Source organism: Ranitomeya imitator, chromosome 1, assembly GCF_032444005.1.
Source record: "Ranitomeya imitator isolate aRanImi1 chromosome 1, aRanImi1.pri, whole genome shotgun sequence".
Taxonomy (NCBI): domain Eukaryota; kingdom Metazoa; phylum Chordata; class Amphibia; order Anura; family Dendrobatidae; genus Ranitomeya; species Ranitomeya imitator.
In genome coordinates, this window is record NC_091282.1 from 839059707 (window position 1) to 839084657 (window position 24951).

A 24951-nucleotide genomic window follows, 5' to 3' on the forward strand; every position below is an offset into this window, starting at 1 on the left:
GCCATTCGTAGGATCGGTAGGTGGCGCTCCAACCGCTTTAGAAGTTATGTGCGGCCACAGGGGGTGTTTGATGGGGTTTTATAGGCTTTATGGAGCGTTTTGCTGCAGTAGAGGACAGTTGTTAAGTTTGTGTTTGTTTTCCAGGTCACCAAGGTTTATTGGTGTGGATTCTTGGACACTCGTACGTGCACTGGGGAGCTCTGCGAGCCGACGTTCGGACGGAGGGCAGGCAACTCGGATTTGATCGAAGCGTCGCAGTCATCCGGTGGCTCGGTTTTCGGGGTATGGCCTGGAATCGCGTGTTGCGGGAAATCCAGAACAGTGTGAGACTGGACAGAGCTCCCGACGTTTTGGTTTTGCACGTGGGGGGTAACGATCTTGGGGTCAGACCTTTTCGGGAGTTGGTTAGAGACATCAAACAGGACTGTTTACGTTTGTGGGTTTTGTACCCGGGATTGACTGTCGTCTGGTCCGAAATCGTGCCGCGGAAACGGTGGAAGCACATGCGGTCTTTGCAAAAAATTGATAAGGCCCGCATAAAGGTGAACAGGGCGGTGTCTGCCTTTGTGGTTAGGAATGGGGGTGCGGCGGTCAGACATTTTGAATTGGAATCTGGAAATGGGGAGTATTGGTTGGCGGACGGCGTGCATTTGAATGCTGTAGGAATGGATTTTTGGGCTCTCGGGTTACAGGAGGGCATTGAGAAGGCCATAGCTTTTCGGTCGGGTGGGGTCTCGGGCCTTTAAGGTTTTCAAAGGCCTCTCGTTGTGGCGGTTGGGGGGAGTCCTTGGAGTTGGTGGAAATTGGTTTGGGGGGTCCATAGGTATATGGCTCCTCTGTTCTGAAGATTATTATGTTTTGGATCTGGTGATTGGTGGTGGGGAGTTCCGGCAGGGGTGGTCGGATCTCATGTTTTTACCGCGAACAGTGAACCCTCTTGCGGGGTTTTTGGTGCTCCCGAGCCAGGCTTACAACGGCTGGGAGTAAAATATGGTTTGAGTTATGTTCGCGGTATGGTTAAAATCACCAGATTCTTTTGGGCTCCAAGGACTTCCCCTAGTTTTGAAATGTATGCTTTTACAATAATTGTTAACCGTTGTTTTTGTTTAATAAACAGGCTGCTGTGGCCTACATAATTCCAAAGAAACTCTTGTCTCTGTCTTAATTGGGAGAAGGGGTTCGGGTGGTCGCGCTGGGGGAAAAAAGGTAAGGGATGGTAAGAGTGTCAGTAGGGGGTATCTCCCTCTTTCCCAAGAAGCTTCGACAATACCAGGGTCAAGGACAGGCCGGAGCGAGCCGCCCCCTCCCCCCCACGGCTAAGCGAAGGCCAGCATGACAATGGGTTGGAGAGGAGGGGGTGGGGCTGAAAGGGTTAACCGTATAGGGGGCGGGGGAGATAGTTGGAGAGAGGGTTAGGGAAGTGTCAGGGGGCGGGGGCCGGTCAGTTCCCGCTCACCAGCACTGAAAGCATCCCTCCCTCCCGCCCTTTTTTGGTTTGTGGTTCTGTGGGTGTAAATTACTCGCGGTGAGCGGGTGGTTTTAGTATGCACATGGTTCTTTTTGGGTCATTGCGGCCTGGGCGGTTGGGGGGAGTCCTTGGAGTTGGTGGAAATTGGTTTGGGGGGTCCATAGGTATATGGCTCCTCTGTTCTGAAGTTTATTATGTTTTGGATCTGGTGATTGGTGGTGGGGAGTTCCGGCAGGGGTGGTCGGATCTCATGTTTTTACCGCGAACAGTGAACCCTCTTGCGGGGTTTTTGGTGCTCCCGAGCCAGGCTTACAACGGCTGGGAGTAAAATATGGTTTGAGTTATGTTCGCGGTATGGTTAAAATCACCAGATTCTTTTGGGCTCCAAGGACTTCCCCTAGTTTTGAAATGTATGCTTTTACATTAATTGTTAACCGTTGTTTTTGTTTAATAAACAGGCTGCTGTGGCCTACATAATTCCAAAGAAACTCTTGTCTCTGTCTTAATTGGGAGAAGGGGTTCGGGTGGTCGCGCTGGGGGAAAAAAGGTAAGGGATGGTAAGAGTGTCAGTAGGGGGTATCTCCCTCTTTCCCAAGAAGCTTCGACAATACCAGGGTCATGCCCCACAGCACCCCGCACAGTAAGATTCTCACCACAGCCTCCCATACAGTATGGTATCCACAACAGACCCCAATATACAGGATGAGAGGCACCACAGACCACTACACTGTATGATGTCCACCACAGGCTCCATACAGTATGATGTTCCCATAACCATCCTATACACTATGATGTTCACCACAACCCCCAACATAGCATCATAGCATAGCATCATGTACTCCATAAACCTCTACACAGTATATTGTCCGCTGCAGACATCCCACACAGTATGATGTTCACCTCAACCACCCTACACAGTAAGATATACCCGTAGCCACCCCACGCAGTATGATAGATCCCCAATACACTATGAAGATCCCCCATAGCCCAAATACTGTATGACTTCCCCCATATACACCTATAAAGTATGATGGTCAACCTCACAGCCCTCATATTGTATGATGATCCCTCCAGCAGAGCCCTATATAGTACGATGGTCCTCCAAACAATCCCATATGGTATGATGGTTCACCCCACAGTTTATTATATATTATGATGTTACACATCACAGCCCATATATAATATGATGGTACCCCCAACAGCCCCCATATAATATGATAGTTTACCACATAGTACCCTATATAGTATGATGGAGGGCAGGGCCGGACTGGGACTAAAATTCATCCCTGGCATTTAAAGTTACACAGGCCCACATGGTGACTGTATAATATCTTTGTACACTTGTAGGTTACAAGAAGTGAGGGGAGTGTAACACGACTATATAACATATAATTACAGCTGTATCCAGCATTACAGCTCAGTCCTATTTATTGCTTTTAGTTGCAGTACCAAGAAAAGCCGCTGCTTTACCTACATAACTGGATCTCGTAGATAATGAAGGGATTGAGACGACCAAAGGCTATGGAATATCATTCTGATGCTACATAAACCTTGCCTACAGCCACTTTTGGTTCCGCTGCGCAGCACGAAACCCGATGACTCTGAAGAGCGGTGACATCAGTAACGTCACCGCTCTTCAGATATTCTGGGTCCTGCGCTGACCTAAGCGACTGTGAAGAGCGGTACTGTTACTACCGTCACCACTCTTCAGAGTCGGTGGGTCTCGCCAGGTCTGGGCTCGTAGTGGGGGTGTCTGATAGACACCTCTCCATTACTTACACCAGGGATTGATAGCAGCTGACATTACGCAGTTGACATCAACCCTAAAAATCATTACACATACCAGAATTAAATGCTTTGGCGGCTGGGAAAGCAGTAGAGTTAGGCTACGTTCACATTAGCGTTCCGCTAATGTGCGTCGCTGTTGCGTCGGCGACGCAGCGGCGACGCGCCCCTATGTTTAACATAGGGGATGCGTGCGTTTTTTTGGTTGCGTTTTTCGACACGTGCGTCGTTTAAGACGCTAGCGTCGGACGCAAGAAAATGCAACAAGTTGCATTTTTCGTGCGTCCAATTTTCGTCAAAAAACTACGCACGCGTCGCAAAACGCAGCGTTTTTGCGTGCGTTTTTTGTGCGTCGTGCGTTGCGTCGCCGTTGCGGCGCCGACGCACCGGCGCGCAACGCTAATGTGAACGTAGCCTTAGCGCTATTCCCAGGTGCCAGGTGCTAACTACAACTGTCATCATCCTTGCCTGGTCTCTCTGTGAAGCATTTCTGATGTATTTACATGCGCTGATTTCAGGCCACTAAACGAGTGTGATAACAATACTGAAGTCATTCGCTTGTTTCCCGGCCTCTTTACACCAACTGAGAAAGAATGAAGGGAACAGAACAATCACAGTTAGATCAATCTGTCCCCATAGAGTATCATGTTATCAACAGCACATCTACAGTTTATGCCGGCGATGTGCTGCTGAGAACAAGGATTTCTGTTCCCACATAAACAATCCAATCACTTGATGAATAGGCAGCATTTTGCTTGTTTAGTATAATATACCCCATAGTCCTCCATATATTATAATGTGCACCTCAGTCCTCCTTAGTGCTCCATATAGTATAATCTACCCGAAGATTTCATCCATTATAAGTTCATGCTAAAACATACAACTCTGCCCTTCACCTCTCCAAACAAACCTATTTCAACACCTTCATCACCTCGCTGTCCAATAACCCTAAACGTCTCTTTGACACTTTCCAGTCCCTACTCACCCCAAGAGTGCAGGCCCCAACCACAGATCTCCGCGCTGACGATCTGGCCAATTACTTCAAAGAAAAAATTGACCACATTCAACAGGAAATCATCTCTCTTCATACCATACACTGTCCTCCCTCCCCCACTGCATCTAGTTCACTCTCTGACTTTGAACCAGTTACAGAAGAAGAAGTAATCAGGCTCCTTGCATCTTCTCGCCCAACCACTTGCACCAGTGACCCCATTCCATTACATCTCCTCCAGTCCCTTTCCCCAGCTGTCACCTCTCACCTAACAAAAATATTCAACCTTTCTCTCACTTCTGGTATTTTTCCATAATCATTTAAGCATGCCATCATACATCCATTACTTAAAAAACCATCCCTCGATCAAAACTGTGCCGCTAATTATAGACCTGTCTCTAATCTTCCCTTCATCTCTAAACTCCTCGAGCGCCTGGTCCACTCCCGTCTTACCCGCTATCTCTCAGATAACTCTCTTCTAGACCCTCTTCAATCTGGTTTCCGCTCTTTACACTCTACTGAAACTGCCCTTACTAAAGTCTCTAATGACCTTCTAACAGCTAAAACTAATGGTCACTACTCCATGCTAATTCTCTTGGATCTCTCCGCAGCATTCGACACTGTGGATCATCAGCTCTTCCTCACTATGCTCCGCTCCATCGGCCTCAAGGACACCTTTCTCTCCTGGTTCTCCTATCTCTCTGACCGCTCTTTCACTGTATCTTTTGCTGGTTCCTCCTCCTCTCACCTTCCCCTTACTGTTGGGGTTCTTCAAGGATCAGTCCTAGGCCCCCTCCTCTTCTCTTTGTATACTGCCCCTATTGGACAGATTTGGTTTCCAGTACCATCTCTATGCTGACGACACCCAATTATACACTTCTTCTCCTGTTATCACGCCAACCTTTTTAGTAAACACCAGTGATTGTCTTACCGCTTTCTCTAACATCATGTCCTCCCTCTATCTGAAACTGAACCTGTCAAAAACTGAACTCCTCGTGTTTTCTCCCTCTATTAGCCTACCTATGCCTGACATTGCCATCTTCGTGTGCGGTTCCACCATTACTCCAAAGCAACATGCCCGCTGCCTTGGGGTCATACTTGATTCTGAGCTTTCATTCACCCCCCACATCAGATCACTGGCTTGCTCTTCTTATCTGCATCTCAAAAATATTTCTAGAATTCGCCCTTTTCTTACTTTCGACTCTGCAAAAACTCTTACTGTTTCACTTATTCATTCTCATCTGGACTATTGTAACTCTCTACTCGGCCTCCCTGTTACCAAACTCTCCCCGCTCCAATTTGTCCTGAATGCTGCAGCCAGGATCATATTCCTCACCAACCGTTACACCGATGCCTCTACCTTGTGCCAGTCATTACACTGGTTACCCATCCATTCAAGAATCCAGTACAAAACTACTACCCCATCCACAAAGCACTCCATGGCTCAGCACCACCCTACATATCCTCTCTGGTCTCAGTCTACGACCCTACCTGTGCCCTTCGCTCCGCTAATGACCTCAGGTTAGCATCCTCAATAATCAGAACCTCCCACTCCCGTCTCCAAGACTTTACACGTGCTGCGACGATTCTTTAAAATGCACTACCTAGGTTAATACGATTAATCCCCAATCCCCACAGTTTTAAGCGTCCCCTAAAAACTCATTTGTTCAGATTGGCCTACCGCCTCAACGCATAAACCTAACTATCCCTGTGTGGCCCATTCAAAAAAAACAAAACATAATTGGGTTCCTCACATCATGTTCTCATACACTTTATGCAGTTAATAGCCCTGTGTGTCTGTACTGCTACATACCTAGGCAGTTAACTAGTTCATGCAGCTTTACATGAACACCCGAGCCTTACACTATGGCTGGTCCGACTGAAGCAATTGTTACCATCCACCTCTCGTGTCTCCCCTTTTCCTCATAGTTTGTAAGCTTGTGAGCAGGGCCCTCATTCCTCTTGGTATCTATTTTGAACTGTGATTTCTGTTATGCTGTAATGTCTATTGTCTGTACAAGTCCCCTCTATAATTTGTAAAGCGCTGTGGAATATGTTGGCGCTATATAAATAAAATTATTATTATATTATTATTATTATTATTATTATTATTATTATTATAATGCCCGCCATTGTCATCCATGTAGTACAATTCACTTCCCATAGTATAATGCACCCCATAGTTCTTCATATAGTATAATGTATTCCCCATAGTCCTCGATACAGTATAATGCAGCCCACATATAGTATAATGATACCACCCCAGAGTATAATGCAGCCACCCCACAGAATATATTGTAGCTCCCTGAGTATAATGTAACCCCCCAGAGAATATAATGCAGCCCCCTCATATAGTATAATGCAGCTCCTGCATATATAATATATGGTAGCCCCCTCATAGAGCATAATGCAGCCCCCATAGAATATAATGTAGCCCTCCATAAAATATAATACAGCACCCCATAGAATGTAATATAGCCCCCATAGAATGTAATACAGCCCCCATAGAATATAATGTAGCCCCCAGAGAATGTAATACAGCCCCCCATAGAATGTAATACAGCCCCCCATAGAATGTAATACAGCCACCCATAGAATGTAATGCAGCCAGCCCCCATAGAATGTAATGCAGCCAGCCACCCATAGAATGTAATGCAGCCAGCCACCCATAGAATGTAATGCAGCCAGCCACCCATAGAATGTAATGCAGCCAGCCACCCATAGAATGTAATGCAGCCAGCCACCCATAGAATGTAATACAGCCCCACTATAGAATGTAATGCAGCCCCCCATAGAATGGAATGCAGCCAGCTCCCATAGAATGTAATGCAGCTAGCCCCCATAGAATGTAATGCAGCTAGCCCCCATAGAATGTAATGCAGCACAGCCCCCATAGAATGTAATGCAACACAGCCACCATAGAATGCAATAAATCCTCCCATAGAATGTAATACAGCACAGCCCCCATAGAATGTAATACAGCCCCCCAATTGCCCCACAATCCAGTTATCACTCACTGATATATTAAAAATAAAACACTCTACTCACCTCTCCTCATGCCCGCGCTGCTCCCGACTCCGGTCTCAGCAGCTGCAGTCTGCCCGGCCACACACAACAGGTGCGTGATGATATGACGTCATTGCCCGCAGTGTCAGAGGCAGAGCGGGGAATGATGGGAGAGGGAGCGACAGCGGACGCTCTCTCCTCCATCATTGCATTCAACTGTACCGCCATCATAGACGCCGGTATAGTTGAATGCGGCGGCGCTGGCTGGGGGGGTGAGTCGGCGGCGGGAGGGGAGTTGGCGTTGGCGAGCGGCCCACGACTGCCACCGGCCCTTCTGGCATTTGCCAGAAATGCCCGATGGCCAGTCCGGCCCTGATGGAGGATATCCTGGGCTGTATACGGCTGTGTGAGTAAAGAGACTGTGATACAGTGATGCAGGACACCCATGAGAACTAGTCAGAGGAGGGGTGGCATGTGTAGTGTCTGCAACATGTACAGCTGTGTGTTTGGAGACTTTAATATGGCGTGTGGTCGCCCAGGGAAACTGGACAAGGAAAGTCTGGCCTGTTTAGGGACTGCAATCTAAAAACCATATGATATGTATTGCTATGAACTGGTGTGAACTGAACACTGATAATATACACTGAAGTTATATGCATTTGTGAATTGGACTTTAATGCAGTGAGGAAACACATTAAAGAGACTTTTGTGTTGGAACTTTGTCGGTCACTGCCTCTTCACTGCGTATGATGCTACAAAAATCTTACATCACCTAATCGAGATTCCTCATCTTCCACAGCATCTCTCCTTTTCTATACATTCTCGCAGTGGATGCTAGCAGCACAATGCAGTGACGTCATTGCACCCTCGACGTCCCATACTTGGTGCTGGACTCCAGCAGGCCGAACACAGAAGGAGCGCTCACGCCCTGCTGGTGTAGGTGACAGAGTCAGCAACTTTGTGCTCCGTCCCAACTGATAACAGTATGGGCATCTTGAGGATGGCGATTCTGTTAACAACATAGCAGACAAGGCAGCCAACAACCAGACAGGCCCTTCTGGCATTTGCCAGAATTTCCAGATGGCCAGTTCTGCCCTGGCGGTCTGTAAATCATGGATCATGAAACACAGAAGTATGAATGCAATTGTAAAGATATACAGGGAGTCTCCAAAAATAGTAACACCCATCATCTTGCTGCAGACCACACAGTTAATTATGAGCCACAGTCAGAGGCAGAAGAAGCAGTTTCATTTGCTGATTCACAGGTGACATCTTCAACTGCAATTTTACTGTTAGTTTTTCTTCTTCATCTGTCCCAGAACACGATGACAAGAGATTCTTTTTTAGCTTCTCGCTTTTGCAGCCTGTTCCCAATGTTTAGAGCCTCACAAACTCCTCATAGCACACTACACACAATTTTCCTCTGACTATAATAGCTCCACTAGGCTATATATCTAAGAGTTACTAGTTTGTTTACATGGTCACCGGTAGGGTGAGCCGCCGGGGAGTGGGGGCACCATTTCTGCTGTACAGTAGGGTGCCAACCCCCACAGTTAGGTAGCCTGTTACAAAGAGCAGGGGACAGTTATAGAGAGGTACTCTGTGTGTATTATGCACTTTTTATTGCACTTTAAGGCACTTTGATTGCCATTGATGATTCAGTTGCAAGGCAATCACTGTCTTTTTCATTTTTTCCTGTCATGCTAGATTGGAGTATAATTGTATCACATTATTTATAGTGGCTGTACAGGAGTAAGAGGGACAGCCGCCATCGAGTGGGGGCGCCTATCTCGAATCAATTCTAGGGTGCCAACCTCCGCTGCATAGGCAGGGAAAATTTAGAGCATTATTAGTGTGAGGGATAGTTTTAGTCAAGCACGGTTGTCTGTATGGTGATTGTGTGTTCCATACTTTTAAAAAATGTTTAATAAAAATGTAGTTTTATCTATCATCTATTAGTATACAAGGTTTCCTGTACCCGCAGAGCAGCACACCACATATTGGCTGCTCTGTGCGCACAGGACCTGTGATGAAGTCACAGGATGGGAGGAGTTAGGGGGTCATATGATCGGGAGGACCTCCGTGTACAGGACTCTGCTGGTTGTCATGGCGCCAGACGAGGGTAAGCGTATGTGTGAGGTCAGGAGGTGTTTACAGTGTGGATGTAGCAGAGCCGTGTGTGTACCAGGTGTATGGATCGGAGCAGCGTGTGAAAGGTGTATGGAGCGAAGTCGTGTGTGTAAGAGGTGTACGGAGCCGTGTGCATGAGGTGTACGGAGCGCAGCCGCGTGTGTACGAAGTCTACGGATTGCAGCAGCGTGTGAAACATGTAAAAAGCGGAGTCGTGTGTGTAAGAGGTGTACGGAGCCGTGTGTACAAGGTGTACGGAGAATAGCTGTGTGTGTACAAGGTGTACGGAGCGGAGTAGAGTGTGAAAGGTGTATGGAGCAGAGTCGTGTGTGTACAAGGTGTACGGAGCGAAGCCACGTGTGTACGAGGTGTACAGAGCAGAGCCACGTGTGTACGAGGTGTGCGGAGCAGAGCTGTGTGTGTACAGGGTATACGGAGTGGAGCAGCGTGTGCAATGTGTATGGAGTGGAGCCACGTGTGTATGAGGTGTACGGAGTGGTGCCGTGTGTGTACGAGATGTATGGAGAGGAGCCGTGTGTGTATGAGGTATACGGAGCGGAGCCATATGTGAGTGCAAGGTATACGGAGCGGATCAGCGTGTGCAATGTGTATGGCGCAGAGCCGTGTGTACGAGGTGTATGGAGTGGAGCCGTGTGTGTACAAGATGTATGGAGTGGAGCCGTGTGTGTACAAGGTGTACGGAGCAGAGCCGTGTATGTACAAGGTGTACAGAGTGGAGGCGTGTGTGTACGAGGTGTACGGAGTGGAGCTGTGTGTGTACGAGGTGTACGGAGTGGAGCCATGTGTGTACGAGGTGTACGGAGCGGAGCCGCATGTGTAAGATGTATGGAGCGGAGTCGTGTGTGTACGAGGTGTATGGAGCGGAGTCGTGTGTGTACGAGGTGTATGGAGCGGAGTCGCATGTTTACGAGGTTACGGAGCGGACGCTGGCTGTGTCAGAGAAGAGCAGATATTGCTCCTCACTCTGACACTGACTGGCACAGGAGACATGGAGAGGTTTTATCAGTGGCGTATCACAGCTGCAGCGACGTGAGCAGTCAGCGGCACAGCTGGATGACACATCACATGGGGCCAGTACACTGTACGCAGCATCATTTGGGGCCATTATACAGTATGGAGCATCATGTGTGGCCATTATACAGTATGGAGCATCACGTGGGGCCAGTACACTGTACGCAGCATCATTTGGGGCCATTATACAGTATGGAGCATCATGTGTGGCCATTATACAGTATGCAGCATCATGTGGGCCCATTATACTGTATGGAGCATCACGTGGGGCCAGTACACTGTACACAGCATCATTTGGGGTCATTATACAGTATGGAGCATCATGTGTGGCCATTATACAGTATACAGCATCATGTGGGCCCATTATACTGTATGGAGTATCACGTGGGGCCAGTACACTGTACGCAGCATCATTTGGGGCCATTTTACAGTATGGAGCATCATGTGTGGCCGTTATACAGTATGGAGCATCACGTGGGGCCAGTACACTGTACGCAGCATCATTTGGGGCCATTATACAGTATGGAGCATCATGTGTGGCCATTATACAGTATGCAGCATCATGTGGGCCCATTATACTGTATGGAGTATCACGTGGGGCCAGTACACTGTATCCAGCATCATTTGGGGCCATTTTACAGTATGGAGCATCATGTGTGGCCGTTATACAGTATGGAGCATCACGTGGGGCCAGTACACTGTACGCAGCATCATTTGGGGCCATTATACAGTATGGAGCATCATGTGTGGCCATTATACAGTATGCAGCATCATGTGGGCCCATTATACTGTATGGAGTATCACGTGGGGCCAGTACACTGTATCCAGCATCATTTGGGGCCATTTTACAGTATGGAGCATCATGTGTGGCCATTATACAGTATGGAGCATCATGTGGGGCCAGTACGCTGTACGCAGCATCATTTGGGGCCATTATACAGTATAGAGCATCATGTGTGGCCATTATACAGTATGCAGCATCATGTGGGCCCATTATACTGTATGGAGTATCACGAGGGGCCAGTACACTGTACGCAGCATCATTTGGGGCCATTATACAGTATGGAGCATCATGTGTGGCAATTATACAGTATGGAGCATCACAAGAGGCCAGTACACTGTACGCAGCATCATTTGGGGCCATTTTACAGTATGGAGCATCATGTGTGGCAATTATACAGTATGCAGCATCATGTGGGCCCATTTTACTGTATGGAGCATCACATGGGGCCAGTACACTGTACGCAGCATCATTTGGGGCCATTATACAGTATGGAGCATCATGTGTGGCCATTATACAGTATGGAGCATCATGCGGGGCCATTATACAGTATGCAGCTTCATGTGGGCCCATTATACAGTTTGCAGCATCATGTGGGTCCATTATACTGTATGGAGCACTGTGTGGCCATATTTTTTTTTGTTTATAATTATCGTTTACGAAACATTGTGATCAGAAGTGCTAAATGGGTGTGGTTGGGGCGTGACTAGTTATGAAATGGGTGTGGTCAGAGGTGTGGTCTAAAATTTGACACGGCGTGCTGCGCGCGCTGCTAACTTTGTCCCTTTTTCCCTTCCTCGAAAGTTTGGAGGTATGCTGTACTCCTAAATATAACAGCATCAAATATTGCGTATCCTGAATATAATAGTGGCAGTGTGTCTCCCTGAATCTTATTATGCTACATAGTGTGCCATCTGAAAACAATACTGCCAAATACTGTGTCTCTGAATATTACAGTACACATGGAAGACTAAAAAATGGATGCTAAAAATTATAATTTTATACACTGTGGTCTGTAAAAATAATAATTTGCTGCCTTGTGTCCTTTGATAATAGTCAATAGTCAAAAACTATCGCTGAAACTAACAGTGCCATATAAATCCAGGTTCCCCTGGAATCTACTAGACGGAGAGGCTTGTGCTAAGTCTATCTATATATATAATTGCCTAAGGGCTACTTCCGTCTTTCTGTCCTTCTGTCGGCAACTTCCGTAACGGAAATCCTGCTCCAAAGATGATGATATATATCTGTATTTCGTGTTTTACATTTGGAGCAAAAATAGAGAGTTGAAGGAGACATCTTAGATTGCAAGTATGGGGTAATATAGGCCATATGCAATATCAATAGGGCCATGTCCGTATAGCTACTATATGTCAGGATCTTTCTTTGTACCGTAGTACGATGCCTGTTTTTGTAAATAAAGTTGATTGACAGCGCCATTTACTACATAGAATCAGATCACTGCTTTCACTAAGCTGTGAGTGTGATTGGTGACGTAATGCGCACATGGCCCTCATTCTGGGCAATATACTACGTGGCTGGCCAATATACTACATGGCTGGACAATATGCCCAGAGGGGCATAAACTAGCCTAGGCCACTTTAACCTCGGGTATAATCTGGCCTATTACACTGGGTAAGCCTTTTTGAGCCTTTGGCCTCTGACAGACATTACACATACATTAGAAGAGGTGTCCCAGGAGGTTCGGAGTGTGTCCCAACTTCAAATGTTTCTGTGTCCTCAGAACAATAATACAGTTAGATATAAGGGTATGTGCACACGTTGCGGATTCTCTGCGGATCAGCAGCATTTTTTGCGGTACAGAAACGCTGCAGATCCGCAATTGATTTACAGTACAATGTAAATCAACGAGAAAAAAAAAGCTGCTCACACATTGCGGAAAATCTGGTGTGGAAACGCTGCGGATTAAAAGAAGTAGCACGTCACTTCTTTTTTGCGGATCTGCAGCGTTTTTGTACCCATTCCATTATAGAAATCAGCAGGGGCAAAAAAACGCAGTAAATCCGCGAAAAAAATAACACAGCAAAACCGCACAAAAAACGCTGCGGAACCGCACAAAAAACGCGACAAATTTGCAGCTGCATTTTCTGCCAGGAGAGGCAAAATCCGCACCAGAAATTCCTAAGGCTAATCCGCAACGTGTGCACACAGCCTAATGGTGGACAATGAGCCAACAGATCTTCCGAAGATTTTAGCAGGTTATTTCAGGCACTACCTAGACTGACAGCAGAAACCAGTTCATTAACACAATAGCAGCAAACAGGGCAATTATAAGGCTCTTGTGCTGGCATCATATTGTGTGAGCGCAAATGAAGGGGCCATTATACTGAGTGCAGGAAGTGTGGGGGACATTATACTGTATAAGTTGGATGGCGTTTGGCGGAATCATACTGTGTTGTGAGACTACGGGGGCATTGTAGTGCATTTTCTGTGCTTGGTATTATACTGTGTGTCGGGGAATGTATTGTGGAAACATCATATCATGTGGGTTAGATGTACTGCAGGGGGGCATCATGCTGTGTTCAGGGAAATTTACTGTGGGGAGAATAATACTGTGTTGGCTAGCTGCAGAGGATCATAGTGAGTTGAGTAAAATGTAGTGATGAGCGAATATACTCGTTACTCGAGATTTCCCGAGCACGCTCGGGTGTCCTCCCAGTATTTTTTAGTGCTCGGAGATTTAGTTTTCATCGCCGCAGCTGAATGATTTACATGTTAGCCAGCATAAGTACATGTGGGGGTTGCCTGGTTGCTAGAGAATCCCCACATGTACTTATGCTGGCTAACAGATGTAAATCATTCAGCTGCGGCGATGAAAACTAAATCTCCGAGCACTAAAAAATACTGGGAGGACACCCGAGCGTGCTCGAGAAATCTCGAGTAACGAGTATATTCGCTCATCACTAGTAAAATGTACTATGGGGGGTTATCATATTGTATGTGGGGAGATGCACTGCGGGGACCTTATACTCTGTGTGGTGGGAATGAAAAGTGGAAGCATTATGTGTGTTGAAGACACTGTGGGTGGTCATGAAAGTCATACTGTACTGTGTGAGAACACAAATAGGCTTCACTAGAAGCAGTATTTCTGTGTGGGCACATATATAGGATGGGGGAATGTTAATGAAGTAACTTTTTTAAAAAAATGGAGAGGTGACCTCTATTCTTACATAATTACATGCTATGTTTAGTTTCAAATCAAGGGTCAGTGGTTATCTCACAACTGCAAACAGCAGATTTAATATTTTGTAAAGAAGTGCAGTTGTAAATGATTGAAATTCACTGGATATTAACTCTGTGGATACCTAGATGGGAATGAATATCCCATTCTAAATACTGTTTCCTTTTACTCACATGCACAATTTGTTCTGCAGGATTAATCATATCATTAACCTTCAATCTGCACTCCCACTGATGATAACTTCTGTAAAGATTGCTCCTTGCTCTTTTGTCTGATTGTGCTCCAGACTTTCTTAAGTACCACTTGATAATCCCCAGCAAACTACACTATAATTTGCGCTTCAACAATTCTCTTTTGAATTCTTCATCCTTATCACCTCCCATTGCAAAAAGTTGAAACTTGAAGACTCCAACATTTAATTAAAATTGGAAGCCTGAGAGGAAATCTGGAAAAAAGACCCTACAGATGTAAACAAATCTCAAATTCTGCCAGTGCGGAAACCATCATTGATTTTGGATACTTCACACTAGACGTTGTAAATCAAGGTTCTAGAGTCTGGAGGAAGAGTGGAGAGGCCACAATCCAAGCTGCTTGAGGTCTAGTGTGAAGTTTCCACAATCAGTGATGGATTGGAGAGCCATGTCATCTGCTGGTATAGGTCCACTGTGCTTTATCAAGACCAAAGTCAGAGCAGCCATCTACCAGGAAATTTTAGAGCACTTCATGCTTCCCTCTGCCGACAAGTCTTTGGAGATGGAAATTTCATTCTCCAGTAGGACTTGGCACCTGTCCACACTGCTAAAAGTACCAATACCTGGTTTAAAAACAACAGTATCATTGTGCTTGATTGGCCAGCAAACTCGCCTGACCTTAACCCCGTAGAGAATCTGAGGTATTGTCAAGAGGAAGATGAGAGACATCAGACCCAACAATGAATATGAGCTGAAGGCTGCTATCAAAGCAACCTGGGCTTCCATAACACCTCAGTAGTGCCACAGACTGATCGCTTCCAGACCACTCTGTATTGATTCAGTAATTGATGCAAAAGGAGCCCCGACCAAGTATTGTGTACATTTACTGAACATACATTTCAGTAGACGAACATTTCAGATGTTTAAATCATTTTTTTTCAAGCTGGTGTTATAAAGTATTCTAATTTACTGAGATAATGACTTTTGGAGTTTCATTGGCTGTAAGTCATAATCATCAATATTAGCAGAAATAAACACTTGAAAAACATCACTCTGTTTTGTAATGAATCTATCTAACATATGAGTTTCACTTTTTGTATTGAAGAACTGAAATAATTTAAGTTTTGGATGATATTCTAATTTTGTGAGATGTACCAGTATATACCAATGTTCATAAAAAGTTTATCTTTATTTCAAATTTTCCTTAACCCATTACTTGCCAAATTAGCAATTTTCATTTTTTTTTTTTTTAAAGACAAATTTTTAGTGATTTGGGTCTTAATGAATCAGAAACATAATTTGCAATATTTTTTCAAGTACGGATTTTTCAGAAAAGGGCGTCCCAATAGTCAATTAAAAATTACAATGACATGATTTCCTATTTTGTAAACATTCATTTTACAAACACAACACAAAAAATTGGACCTAATTATAAAAATTATAAAATCTTAGTTGCTAGAAGCTAAAGATTAGGCGTCCCAAAAAAAGGACATTGGTAGATAATGGGTTAAAACCAGCTCTGTGGCAGAGGGAGCAGAGAGAGGGGGAGGACATCAAGTGCAATAGAGTGCAGTTCAAATGGGCCAGCCGTTGAAGTGCACTCCAGCGCAAAACGTACCTCGTCTCCTCTGCTGCACCTGACGCCCTCCCCCTTCTCTATGCTAACTCTGCCACAGAGATGGTTTTAACCCCTTCAAGACCTTGCCCTTTTTCATTTTTGCGTTTCTATTTTTCGCTCCCTTTCTTCCCAGAGCCATAACTTTTTTTGTTTTTCCGTCAATATGGCCATGTGAGGGCTTGTTTTTGCGGGACAAGTTGTGCATTTGAACAACATCATTGGTTTTAGCACGTCTTGTACTAGAAAACGGGAAAAAAATTCCAAGTGCGGCGAAATTGCAAAAAAAACTGCAATCCCACACTTGCTTTTTTGCTAGGTTCACTAAATGCTAAAACTGACCTGCCATTGTGATCCTCTAGGTCATTACGAGTTCATAGACACCAAACATGTCTAGGTTATGTTTTATCTAAGTGGTAAAAAAAAATTCCAAACTTTGCTAAAAAAAAGAAAGAAAAGAAATTGCACCATTTTCCGATACAGGTAGCGTCTCCACTCCATTTTTCGTGATCTGGGGTCGGGTGAGGGCTTATTTTTTGCATGCCGAGTTGACGTTTTTAATGATACCATTAATGATACCATTTTGGATCGCGATTCCACCCGCCGCTATTGTGGGCACATGTCAGCTGTTCAAAACAGCTGATATGTCCTGGCTTTGATGCTGGCTCACCGCCGGAGCCCGCACCAAAGGAAGAAATGTGACCTCTGCTGTACTAGTACGGGGATAAGGAAGATTGGAAATAAAGAAAACATTTTTATTGAAATTCGTGAGTTCTTTTTCATTAGATACACTATACTGTCTTTCCTCCATGTGAGACTGGATAGCTGAGCATCTCCATACACTTTGGGCTTTGGATGTTAGACACACAGGAGTTCACACAGGAGTTCCCCATTTTAATTACCTGATAGCGCAGAGTCGATTCTCCTCTTTGTGTCGTGTTTCAATTCATGCTGGGAGGAAGTCAATCACTGATTATTGGGCATGTTTGGAGCTGTAATTACTCTGCTGTAAATACTGATTAACTTTCAAGGTGTGAAAAGTTTAAATATTTACGGATAAAAAAACCAAAACAAAAGCAGCTTTTCTAAAAACATGATGCCACCAGCATCGTAGACCAAAAGCTGCTGAAAGGTTCTGTTTAACAATATGCCTAAGGCCCGTATTAATTTCTTGGTACTGTTGCAGGATTTCCCGGGGCTTCTTCCCTGTCCCTCAATCTAAGAGGAAGCCATAGTCAATCCTTGAAATGATTAACCCTAGCAATGCCAGAACAAAGAAAGACTGTACTGTTTAGTAGGATGGTGAAGCAGTTCTAACCAGTGCAGGAGTTCGGGTTACCAGATGCCAGGATCCTCTGGTCCCTCACTGTCACAGTATCCCCGTGGAATTATCAATCTGAAAAGCTATAATCAATCCTCAAAAGCAGGTGGACTAACAAAAATATAGATATTGTGATAAACGCAAAGTACTGAATAGGCAAGAATGGGTAGCCATCTGTCAGGATGGGTAGCCATCTGTCAGTATTTGGCCAATAAGTTTAAATTCAGCGTGCTAGGATGTATTGAACAATAAGTATTGTAAAAACTGTTTGTTTTCGGGGAAGATGATAGATTGGTATGGAGTCCATATTTTTTGCTCTTGACTATACCAATTATGTTATAGAAACATCCTACATCCCTAATCTTTTGGTTGGATATACAACAGGGACCTGGAGAAAAGAGCACTATGCACATTTTAGGCTTTGACGCCAAATAAAAAACCCATAAGTGAAACTATACTCAGCAAAGCAAATATCAACCCAGCTTGGACCAATGAGGGCACATATCCATTTACTTATTAAGTGGATTTTCCCAGGTAAGGATGCCATGAACAGTATCTGGACATAATCTGTTATTTAGGCACATTTCTGGGCTCAGATAGGAAGATTAACTATTTTCCTTTGGGGTACACATTTTGCTGGATTGGTTTTCAGGCATGCAGTGAGGGGATAACAAAATGGCTGGAGAAGATTTCTCCAAATCTGTACCTTACATGAAAAAGTTTGACATGGCATGCTTTACTGCTATTACTGAAATAGTGGCATTAGTTTAGATTTCTGCCAGAGGTTCCAAAAGCAATAAAATGTTACAAATGACAGATGGTACCACTGTCAAGTATCATTACTAATTGAAAAATTGTGTGTCTTAAAGGCAAAGTATAAAGATCCATCACAACACTTTTGATGGGGCCAGACAAACAAAATTTACAGAGAATCTCTTCAATGCAACTCCAGAGTACCCTATCAAAGGTTTTCTCAGAATCTCGGGGAAAGTCAAATCAAGCATTTACGTTTTTCCATTCATTGTGACCCTGTGACAAATCCAACCTGACCTAATGAAATCATTAAGTGAACGACTTATAAATTACTTATAAATTGTGATTGGGTCACTAATAGCTTAGTATATATCTTTAAATTGCAATTTAGTAGGAAGATGAGTCTGAAGTTTTCAGGTTTTATTAGAGGTTTCATTCACTTGACAAGAGAAATAATTATGGTCTCCAACCCAGTAGAGAACCCGAAGAACGCCAGTAGAAAGCGTTAGACTGTAGACAAAATAAACAAAAATGTTAACCTATTCTGTCCAGCTTTATTAGGTTTAGATGACTTCATAATAGGTGTTGTAACTGCTCCCAACACCCCAATAACCAAAAAACACTGAATTTTTTCTGATGAATGTTGATGGGTAAATGAACCATCATAGAGGATATGCAAAGGCATCAAGTTTTCCTATAGGATTATGGATTTGTTTATGGGAATGACCATCAAGATACTTGAACTTAGACTTCATGTTAATTTGCCTGGAACTGATCCAATGTTATGTTGGTATGTTCTTCAGTTTCATCATATTTAATGGAATCCTTATAGGATAATCTCCAATACTGTCTGTATTGGTCATCATGGGAACTTGTAATTTACAAGTTCAATTTTGATAGGTTTGTGGTCTAGCAATGAAATGAACTCTTAGTTGGAAATATCTGCATGGAGTAATAAGGCAAGTTTCTAACAGAAAATAATTAATTCTGGAGCATGATAAATGTCTCACAAAATGGAATAAACAGTTCTCAGAAGCAGGATTTTATTTCCAAATAACATGCAAATTATGGTTTTGTAAGACACCTAAGTTCCAGTCTGTCTGTCATAATTAAAGAGGAGCAAGATATCCTTTGACACCTTGGGGCATATAATTCTCCACATACAGTATGAGTATTGCTGCCAAACACAATAGATGACTGACAGCTGTACAGCTGAACTATGATTTCACCAATCATTCAGCCAGCAGTCATTTCAGTTAGCTATCCCATAATTAGGAGGGCTTGTTTAGCAGCTTATGTCCAGGAAAACAAAAATGATAGTAGTCTGAAATCGGACATGCTGGATCCTTAACTTTCCTGACAATCAATTGTCCGTGGTCTACATACACATTAGACTGTTGGCAGAATCAGTCAATATTGTCAGGTATGGCTGACATTAGTTTAACATATATGGGGGGCTTAATACTATAGTCATTTATTTAGTTTTCTTTAAGTAATTTGCAAGCAATGATGTTTTGGGATTTGTTTGGGGCATAGGCAGTAACTAATTTGTGTACATGGCTATTTAAAGAGCTCACCAATAATAGACTGAGCACAGGGACTGAGTGTAAGTCTATAGCACTTTGAGTCTAGGTTGCATGCACTCATTATTTCAAAGCTGATTACCACAAAATATTTGATATGTGGATCATCTACTTCAATGAAATGTGCCTTCTGCATGCCACATCACATTACGTTTTTGTGATTTTCCTTCAGTTCAGAGTAAATGAAAAGCATATAAAAGAGGAACATAATTAATCATTTTACCCCCGAGGATGGTTTGCATATTAATGACAGGGCCATTTTTTACAATTCTGACCACTGTCACTTTATGAGGTAATAACTCTGGAACACTTCAACGGATCCTGCTGATTCTGAGAATGGCTTTTCGGGACATATTATACTTCATGATAGTGGTAAAATTTCTTTGTTATGACTTACGTTTATTTGTGAAAAAATGGAAATTTGGCAAAAAATTCACAATTTTCCAACTTTGAATTTTCATGCCCTTAAATCACAGAGATATGTGACACAAAATAGTTAATAAATAACATTTTTCACATTTGCATGCTCAGATAACTTCTTATCCCAGCATATTCTCTCATCACTAGTGTTGAGCGATACTGTCCGATACTTGAAAGTATCGGTATCGGATAGTATCGGCCGATACCCGAAAAATATCGGATATCGCCGATACCGATACCAATACAAGTCAATGGGACATCAAGTATCGGACACTTTGCGTCTGGAGGAGAGAAGGTTTTTCCACCAACATAGAAGAGGATTCTTTACTGTTAGGGCAGTGAGAATCTGGAATTGCTTGCCTGAGGAGGTGGTGATGGCGAACTCAGTCGAGGGGTTCAAGAGAGGCCTGGATGTCTTCCTGGAGCAGAACAATATTGTATCATACAATTAGGTTCTGTAGAAGGACGTAGATCTGGGGATTTATTATGATGGAATATAGGCTGAACTGGATGGACAAATGTCTTTTTTCGGCCTTACTAACTATGTTACTATGTATGTTACTATGTTACATTTATACTTTACATCAGCACAATATTGGAACCAAATTTTTTTTTTTTTTTTAGGAAGTTGTAAAGGTTAAAAGTTGACCAGTGATTTTTCAATTTTTCCAGCAAAATTTACAAAACTGTTTTTTTTGGGGACCAAATCACATTTGAAGCCACTCTTAGGGATCTATATGATAGCAGATACCCAAAAGTTACACCATTCTAAAAACTGCACCCCTCAAGGTGCTCTAAACTACATTCAAAAAGCCTATCAACTCTTTAGGTGCTTCCAAATAATTTTTACATTAACATCTAACTTTTTTCAAAAACATTTCACTACACCCTGGCGACCCAGGACACATTCCCACTTCGCTGTCATGATGCACATGATCCCTTATTCTGCAGCAATCCGTTCTGACAAAGGTCTGGATTAGGACCAAAACGTTATAATTAGTGATGAGTAGTGTTGAGCATTCCGATACCGCAAGTATCGGGTATCGGCCGATACTTGCGGTATCGGAATTCCGATACCGAGATCCGATACTTTTGTGGTATCGGGTATCGGTATCGGATCAATAGGGATGTGTAAAATAAAGAATTAAAATAAAAAATATTGATATGCTAACCTCTCCGGCGGCCCCTGGACATCACGCTGGTAACCGGCCGGCATCTTTGTTTAAAATGAGCGCCTTCAGGACCTGCGAATGACGTCGCGGCTTCTGATTGGTCGTGTGCCGCCCATGTGACCGGCACGCGACCAATCAGAAGCCGCGACGTCATTCTCATTCACAAAACTCCTAATTCTAGGAATTAAGGACCTGCGAATGACGTCGCGGCTTCTGATTGGTCGCGTGCCGGTCACATGGGCGGCACGCGACCAATCAGAAGCCGTGACGTCATTCGCAGGTCCTGAAGGCGCTCATTTTAAACAAAGAAGCCGGCCGGTTACCAGCGTGAAGTCCAGGGGCCGCCGGAGAGGTGAGCATATCAATATTTTTTATTTTAATTCTTTATTTTACACATCCCTATGGATCCCAGGGCCTGAAGGAGAGTTTCCTCTCCTTCAGACCCTGGGAACCATGAGAATACCTTCCGATACTTGATGTCCCATTGACTTGTATTGGTATCGGTATCGGCGATATCCGATATTTTTCGGGTATCGGCCGATACTATCCGATACCGATACTTTCAAGTATCGGACAGTATCGCTCAACACTAGTGATGAGAGAATATGCTGGGATAAGAAGTTATCTGAGCATGCTCATGTGCTAACCGAGTGACTTCAGCGTGCTCAAATAATATGTGTGAGTTCCCCTGCATGTCTCACAGCTGTTCAACAGCCACAACACATGCAGGGATTGCCTACCAAGTATGCAAGCCGGCAACAGCAGGGATTCTGGTTGTTGCACCCCAACTGATCAGATATTGATAGGCCTTCAATAAAAAAAGTAGCGGCCGGCCTCTTTCAGGAGAGGCTGATTTAGGAAACACAATCTGCTAATTGTTTTCAAGTTCTGCAGCACTATTAATTTTTCCTATGCATACACTGAAGTTGATCTGGTACCACCCTAAAGGAGCATTTACACTGCATAGTTACTGGGAATCGGCCTTATTTTTCCAGCACTAGTTTCCCGATAATTGGGCAGTGTAAACTGGATTCCAATCACCTGACAAATGTGCAAAATGCTTCTTCATATGGTGAAATGCTTTTTTAAGCTTGTTTAAAAATCATTGTGAACGACAGCAAATCATCCTGTGTAAACAGTACTTGTGTTGCCAATAACATTGATTGTCTGTGCAAGCAGAATGATCTATTAATGATCATTGTGTGGACATTGGATGCAGTCAGCCTTCGAAATGACCCCAAACATGTAGTCAATCAGCGGTGGTTTAACACCGCAAGTCGTGCTGTGTAAATACATTTTTGCTTTTTTTTTTTTTTTTTTTTTACTGTAGCTTTTGTATTCTTTGTTCATGCTGAATATTAAGAAGACACTGACATTAACTAGATAATTAAAGGATAAATGTTCCTTTTTATTTTGCCCCATTGTTGCAGATATATATGATGAGAGGAATTAAGTGATAGAATAAATGCAATAATATTTAGTAGTCTAAATCAAGTTGCCAACCAAAATAAATAATAAAGTTTCTCCATAATTCAATTCTAAGTTGATTCAGTAATGTAGACCTGCACACAACAGCAGCCTTACCTTTGGTCTATAAAATGATTATAATCACTGTAATCGGCAAGTCTTCTATTCTAATGTATTGCCTGGGATTAGTGATCAGCGAATGTGCTGGGATAAGGTGTCATCAGGGAATGGTTCATGTGCTAACCGAGTGACTTCGCCATGCTCGAAAAATATATGCTAGTCCTTGTGGCTGCATGACTCCCGGCAGTTCGACAGCCATAACACATGCCGTTTGTTAGACAATCCCTGCATGTGTTGTGGCTGTCGTACCGCCAGGAGACATGCAGCTGCATGGACTCGAACATATTTTTCGAACACACGGAAGACACTCGGTTATTACCGTAGCCTGCACTGATAACACCTTATCCCAGCACGTTCGCTCATCACTACCTGGGAATTTATGTATGGTCGGCAAGCATGACCCAAAATTGTGCTTAAATAAACTATTGTAAATAATTTTTACCACATTTTAACAATAAGTGTTTTTCTTTTTTCCAATATTTTCCAGAGGGAATCCTGAACAATGCCAGAGATACAAGTGTCATGGATACTCTACCACTGAATGGTAACCATATGAACAGCTATAACATTGCAACACGAGAATATCTTAGGGACTGTGTAAAAATAATCGACCGTGGCTTTAACCACAAAGAATCTGCCTTAGAAAAAAAGATTTTGAAGGAGCTCACTTCTAACTATATACCTTCCTATCTGAATAACCATGAACGCTCATGTGAACAAAGTAGGAACTTAGTAAACAAGTTGATAAATAACATTAACAATTTAAAAGAGGATGAAGCAGTTCTGGATGATGCTACATGCTTAACTAATGACGAAATTCTTGGTTTAGAACTGATAAATGAGGAATCTAATGCTCCATTGCTGCCCTCCCGTGCCCTCGCTATTGATAGTTATCAGCCTCTTCACTTTACTAGGGGAAAAATTCCACCTGAAAACAGTGAAAGTGTTTACCCTTTGTTAACAAATGAGCACATTGAAGCAATGCAATCGCCTACCAGAGATTTTCTCTACACAAGCATGCCAACTCTAACTGGCACCGCTCTCACGGCAAGTGTTACAACGAGTACTCAAGCGGATTCATCACCAGTCAAAACTAAGGATGCGGAAGAATCATACTATAAAAGCATGCCAAACTTGGGTACCCAACATAAAATACATCAACTTCATACATACTATCCGCTAGGACGGGGAAGCAGTGATGGATTCATATTTCCACTGAGCAAAGATGGAACACCTTTTGCTGAAAAACCAGCTCACCTCGTCACAAGTCTATAGGATGTGAAAGAGAAAAGTAGTAATCTTAACAAACTCTTTTATGATTTACTATAAGAAATAATATTGTGTGTGCTCCTAAATCTTTATGCTGTAAGACATTTTTTAAAATGACATTTTTAGTCCTGTGTACGGGATACAAATGTAATGCTCTGTTTTCTTTTTCTTTTTTTTCTTTTTTTTTTAAGTAATTGTCCCAAAAAGAATTATGTTAATAAAAAAATAAGAAAGAATGAAAGAAAGAGAGAGACAATGAATGGCAATATTTGTAGCTTTTATGTATTATACTGTTACCTGAATAATTGGATATTGTTTCTTAATAACACAATAATTTTGATTGGTGGCTTGACATTTATAGAAAAAAAAATGTATTTTTCACATTCATTAGTCACAATTTGGTACTGAAATTGTCATACAAGAATATTATATATTTAGAGCAACAGTTTGGGACAGATTATACCAGATTTCTAGGCGAAATACTACGAGAGATCTGGCATTTATTCAAGACACCATTCAAAATATGCCATTTGATTAGAAAGAGTTGGTTGGACTTCAAATTTCCATGGAAGTTTGACTCATTTACTAATAACCTACACCACTTTAGTGATTAGAAAAGTGTCTGAAAAGTCTAGAACTAATCAG

General features: G+C 43.2%; 1 protein-coding gene across 12 annotated transcripts in view; it reads left to right on the forward strand.

The window, feature by feature from the left end:
• Window positions 1-24551, forward strand: part of ADGRL3 (adhesion G protein-coupled receptor L3) — a 1214649-nt gene extending 1190098 nt beyond the window's left edge. For 9 of the 12 annotated variants that reach the window (XM_069740657.1, XM_069740660.1, XM_069740665.1 and 6 more), the window contains one exon: window positions 23525-24551. In XM_069740657.1, the coding sequence (XP_069596758.1) occupies window positions 23525-24312 (788 nt within the window). In that variant the 3' untranslated portion in view covers window positions 24313-24551. The remainder of the gene's footprint in view (window positions 1-23524) is intronic. The other 3 variants (XM_069740670.1, XM_069740671.1, XM_069740668.1) reach the window with 2 other exon arrangements.
• The last annotated feature ends 400 nt before the right edge of the window (window positions 24552-24951 follow it).